Source organism: Prinia subflava, chromosome 19 (genome assembly GCF_021018805.1).
Source record: "Prinia subflava isolate CZ2003 ecotype Zambia chromosome 19, Cam_Psub_1.2, whole genome shotgun sequence".
NCBI lineage: Eukaryota > Metazoa > Chordata > Aves > Passeriformes > Cisticolidae > Prinia > Prinia subflava.
In genome coordinates, this window is record NC_086265.1 from 10,362,155 (window position 1) to 10,367,666 (window position 5,512).

At 54.4% G+C, this 5,512-nt stretch overlaps 1 protein-coding gene across 2 annotated transcripts; it reads left to right on the forward strand.

The window, feature by feature from the left end:
* Window positions 1-582: 582 nt before the first annotated feature.
* On the forward strand, window positions 583-3,801 carry LOC134560216 (dynein light chain 1, cytoplasmic). Of its 2 annotated transcripts, none has more exons than XM_063415972.1 (3): window positions 583-740; window positions 1,300-1,437; window positions 3,188-3,801. In XM_063415972.1, the coding sequence occupies exons 2-3, from the start codon at window positions 1,306-1,308 to the stop codon at window positions 3,323-3,325; spliced, it is 270 nt and encodes an 89-aa protein (XP_063272042.1). In that variant the 5' UTR covers window positions 583-740; window positions 1,300-1,305; the 3' UTR covers window positions 3,326-3,801. The 2 variants fall into 2 exon arrangements, with proteins under 2 accessions (XP_063272042.1, XP_063272043.1); XM_063415973.1 differs by having other exon boundaries at window positions 589-740; window positions 1,297-1,437.
* Window positions 3,802-5,512: the final 1,711 nt, after the last annotated feature.

Genomic DNA, 5,512 nt, shown 5'->3' on the forward strand with positions numbered 1-5,512 from the left:
TGTCGTGTCTCTTGTCTTGAGGAGCCCGGAACTGGACAAAGCACTCCAGATGTGCCTCACGGGGGCTGAGCAGAGGGGCAGGATCACCTCCCTGACCCGCTGGCAATACTCTTCCCAATGCTCCCCAGGATTCCATTGGCTTTCTTGGCCCCCAAGGCACACTGCTGCCTCAGGGACAGCTTGCTGTCCACAAGGAGCCCAAGTTCCATCTCCGCAGAGCTGCTTTCCAGCCGCTCAGCCCCCAACCTCTACCGGTGCTCGGGGTTATTCCTTCCCCTTCTTCTTTCCTGCGTTCAAGCAGTTCAGCCGTGAAGGAAAAAAACAATGCTACGGGGAAGGGCTGCGCACGGCCTGAGAGCCACCAGTCGCGGCCTGGCCTGCGCTGGGCCGGCGGGGCCCGGGGCCGGCCCAAGGCCGTGCCCGCCGCGCATCACCGCGGCCGCCGGTCGCCATGGGAACGGCCGCAAGGCATGCCGGGCTGAAAGAAATTGCTGCGGCAAAACCCTGCAAGAGCGCCGGACCGGGACCAATAAGATCTCGGGGTGATGGTGGTGGTGACCAATGGCTGACAGCCGGGGTTGAGGGGGCGGGGCTGGGGGCGCTCGGAGGCGCCGGCGGCGCGCGCGGGTCGGTTAAACAGCCGCGGCGGCGGAGCCGAGTGCGTGTGTGCGTCCGCGCCGCTCCGCACCTTCCCCGGCTCTGTGTCCGCACCGCGCCGGCATCGCGGCGCCCGCTCGACGGTGAGGGCAAGGCGTTGCCGGCCTTGAGCACTTGGCAGGGAGAGCTGCCGAGAGGAGCCGGGTCCCACTCGGGAACTCTGGGACTCCTGGGCAGCCCCGCTGATTGGGCTCTTCCCCGGCCGCCGCCTCCGGTTTCCACGCATCCCCGGCAGCTGCCGGCGGCACTCCGTAGCCAGGCGGGGCCCCGAGCCCTTGGCCGCGCGGAGGGAAGGGCCGTCGGGCCGGGCGGTGGAGCGGCCGCGCTCTCCCGCGGAGCTCCCGGGCGGCGTCGGGCTGGAGCGGGGCTGGGGAGGGCCGGGAGGGCGGCGCTGCTCGTGTGGCTCCCGGCGGAGCGGAGCGCGGGTGCCGAGCGGGAGCCGCGTTCGAGCCGCCGCTGCTCGGGCCGTGCCCGGGGCCGTGCCCGTGCCCGGCACGCCCGGCCGGGGCTGCCCGGGCGCGGCGGGGGCACCGCCCGGCGCCGAGAGCGCGCCGGGAATGGCGATGCCTGTGGGGCTGCTCGGCAGCAGGTGGGTCCGGCAGGTGCTCCTGCAACTTTGACTTTCTTTTTCTCCCCAAGCAGGCAATCATGAGTGACCGAAAGGCAGTGATCAAAAATGCGGACATGTCAGAAGAGATGCAGCAAGACGCTGTGGAATGTGCAACTCAAGCGTTGGAGAAATACAACATCGAGAAGGACATCGCTGCTCACATAAAGAAGGTAGATGTTGGCTTGTAATGTGCTTATGATACCTCTATGCACATGAAAAATCAATTGGGGAGAATGCTGCTAGGCAAGTAGTTCTAGAGAAACGGGTTCTAGAGGCACTAGATAATCAAGTTGGACTTTCTCTTTAGGCTGATGTCCATATGTTCCTTTACCCACCCTTTAACGTGGACCTTTCTAGGTGTTGCTTTTTTTCTTGCGGTACTTTCTGGTCTCTGGCCTTTTTTTGCCACTGTCCCGTTGTCTATGAGAGGATAGAGTGGCACCTGGCTGTCCCTGCGACTGATGAGTTGGTACAAAACACAGGGGCTCTATTGAGCTCTCCTGTGGTTTTCCTCTGAGAGGAAGCTTATTCTTCGTTTTAACTGTATTTAACTTAATCTTAAGGATCTCTTTTCAGTTCTTGCCAGCTGGATCAAAAATAGCCGGGTAAAAGTAATTTTTTGCAATTCTCTGTAATCACACCTCTCCTTATGTAGTGATACAAGGACAAAAGAAAAAGAAAATCCTGGTGGCACTGATTATCTGTTGTTTGCAACATCTGTGTTGTCCTTTATGTAGGATTAACAATACATGAGAAAGATCTAGTTCAGATTATATTTCCTGCTTCGTCAGCTCAGGAGAACGGGGAAATCAAAGTGCGTCAGTAGGAGTTAAAGTGATCTGAGTGGAAGAACTGTTGAATTGTTAAGGCCGATTGGACTGAAAATGTCTGGGGTTAACTGCTTGGCATAAGGAGATAAATTTGATAAAGGTTTAGGCCACAAGCTGTGAATTTTTACATAGATATGTGAACTTTTACCTAACACTGTGAAAAAGGGCCTCAAGAGCTAGCTCAAGCTGGAAAATTAGGAAGTTTTAACTGTCAGCAGAAACCACAACATGAGAGGTAAAAAAGACTGGCCAGAGACAATGAAAAGACCCCAGACTCTAATGTTGTTATTGGTCTGACCTGTGAAGGGTGGGGAACTGAGATTGGGAGGGTGTAGTTGCCTGGCAATTTCTTTGTTCGGGGTCCTTCTGAAGGCACCCAGCTGGAGCTGTTCTGCCGCTGTACCACTCAAAGCCTGAGGCTTTGCTCTGCCTCAGGGGGTGGAGGTAACTTCAAAATACGGGGTACCTGGGATGGAGAAGCTTCTCTAACATGAGAAGTAATCCGTCCATGCAGAATGATTCGTTCTGCTAAAGAAATACTTGTTTGCTGTGACCACAATACAGAAAGGTTTTTATTCCCCAGATGCAGAAAGTACCTATGAAAGTTAAAAAGAGAGTTTAGTACTTTTCAGATATCCTTTGTAGCAACTACTGGGAGTTTATAGAGGATTTTTTAAAAAATATGTAAAGCACAACTGTTTAGATTTACTGATCATTCTCCTGTTATAGAGCATGTGGCAGAGAGTTTTCTGTTTAGCAGCTGTGCTGCTGATAAACAATGAAGTCTAAGTTACGACTTTGTGGGTACAAAACTAATGGTGAATCTTTTACTTGAGAATTGTAGATGCAATCATGTTATGAACTGTGGGGGAATAGAAGACTAGTTCAACAAAAGTAATGTTTTAAACTTACTCCTGCTCAGTTAGGAAGTGCTGTGGGATTTTTGTGCCTGACTAAGCAGCAGGTGAACAATAAGATGTAAATAAAATAATCCCAGTACTTAAGAGCATCTGCTCTTCTTCTGATTGCCTTGCTCAGAAAGTAAATACCTATTAGAAGAGTTCTTAATTTGTAGTGATCTGTTTTGCAGGAGTTTGACAAGAAATACAATCCCACTTGGCACTGTATCGTGGGAAGGAATTTTGGCAGCTACGTGACTCATGAGACCAAGCACTTCATCTACTTCTACCTCGGCCAAGTCGCTATTCTTCTTTTCAAGTCTGGCTAGAACCATGGACTGTTACTGAAACTTGCATCCAGTTACAGGACTCTCTGACTAGTTACTGCAGCCTTCCTGAGGATACAGGCCTTCATTTTCAAGGGCAATGGCAGGGATTATGCTGTAACAGATGATATTACATCGTGGATATAAAAAGGAAAAGTACCAAAAAAGTCTTCCTTGTATTTATTTTTTTTTTTCCAGAAGACTCCTCCTTTGCTACTAGAGCTGTTGGAGCAGTTTTGCTTTTGCAAGTTTTATAGCCATCTACTGTATTTCCTGATTACTGCTAGTGCTATGCAAGTACTGACAGTGTTTAGCTCTTTATGTTCCAAACTTCTCTTATTTTTCTGATTTTACTTTTATAAAATAATTTTCCCCCCAAAATAATTTTGCTGGATGTACTGTCCTGAAACTTGAGCTGTTTCTTTTTTCTGCTGTCTCTGGAGAAGTGTGCTGGAGAATAAAAGCCAAGTTCTACCCCAGCCAGGTTGTTATTTCTGGCTGATTTGTATTGTTGTGGTGACAGTCGATGACTCTGTGGGCAAGCACGGGGAGCGCTGCCTGGGGGGGTGTGCGGGGCTCTGTGTGGGGCCCGTTCCCATCGCTGCCGACAGCTCCGAGTCCATCAGTGCCAGAGGGCCTGGGCTCCGGCCAGGGCTGCGGGTGATGAGTCACCATGGCCGGGCATGGAGCGCAGCCGGCCCGGCAGCAGAGGCCAGCAGCTGCTCTGTGCCTGGGGCAGGGGGAGCCCCGGGGTGTGAGAGCCCGGGGTAGGGCGGCGGGGCAGGGGGAGCCCCGGGGCGTGAGAGCCCGGGCTGGGCGGCAGGGCAGGGGGAGCCCCGGGGCGGTGAGAGCCCGGGGAAGGACGGCGGGGCAGGGGGAGCCCCGGGGCGGTGAGAGCCCGGGCTGGGCGGCAGGGCAGGGGGAGCCCCGGGGCGGTGAGAGCCCGGGGAAGGACGGCGGGGCAGGGGGAGCCCCGGGGCGGTGAGAGCCCGGGCTGGGCGGCAGGGCAGGGGGAGCCCCGGGGCCGGGAGAGCCCGGGCTGGGCGGCAGGGCAGGGCTCGCAGTGCTGGCGTTACCCCCAGCCCAGAGAGCGCCTGCTGAACGTGAGCCGGTGTTTGAGCCGCTGCTGCCCCTGCCCGGCACACCCGGCCAACGCTGCCGCTGACAGGGGTGGCACCGAGGGCACGCTGGGAATGGCAGTAGCTGTGGGCCTGCTCGGCAGGGGGTTGGTTGTTGCTGCAACTAAACTGCTAACTACACTGCTTGATAAGAGACATTTACATATTATCGGGCAGCTGTGGTAGAGGATACAGATATGGCCAAAAAACCTCAGCAGCAGCTTCTGCAGGGTCAATTTGGGTTGTGGAGAAATGGGAAATTGAAAGAAATCACAGTTACTATAAAGAGGATAAGTGTTTGATTTATGTATATAGAATGTAATAGCCTGTCATGGAACACTATCCACACCAGATATCAAGGAGGGACAACACTTTGGAAAAGTAAAATACTGTGGTCATGTGATACTTTGGGTTTTTCCTGGGGCCTGGTGTTACCTCTCAAATAAATCTCTTCCAAAATCCAGAGTACATGATTTGCTGAGCTAAATAAGTCACCAAGGAGTGCTGTGGTTAGACAGGCCTGTGCTCTGTCAGGGACAAGGGAGCTCCAGTAGCCCTCGGGCTGGGTCGAAGGCCATCTGTCTGTCTGTCCCATGTCCTACTCCTGGTGATGTGTCGCAGGGAAGGAAAATACGCGGAGCCTTGAAGATAAGCCCCGTGTCCTCTGTGTTCCAGTAACCACAGACTCTGCTGATAGTCTCAGAAATCATACTGAGAAAAAACTCAAACCCTTCCCAGTGTGGGCTCAAAGCTCCTTGACCAACTAGAGGTAATGGCCAGCCAGGCCAATGGAACGACCCCGGCTCTTGTACAGCAAACGGTGTGTTCAGAGCAGCGAGAGGCTTTTAGCCGAATGCCTTCCCTGTTCTTTACAGCGCCCACAGCATTACAATTGTTTTAGGCAGAGTTAGGCCGCAGCCGCTCTCGCTGGTGTCCTCCGTTACCGGGGCCGCAGCGGCCGCGCAACCGGCGGCGTTCCCGTCCCCATGGAAACGGGAGCGGGCACGCCGTGTGGGGGACGCCCCGCCCACCATCCCGCGGCTGGCCAATGAGCTCCTGGGGAGCTCCAGGC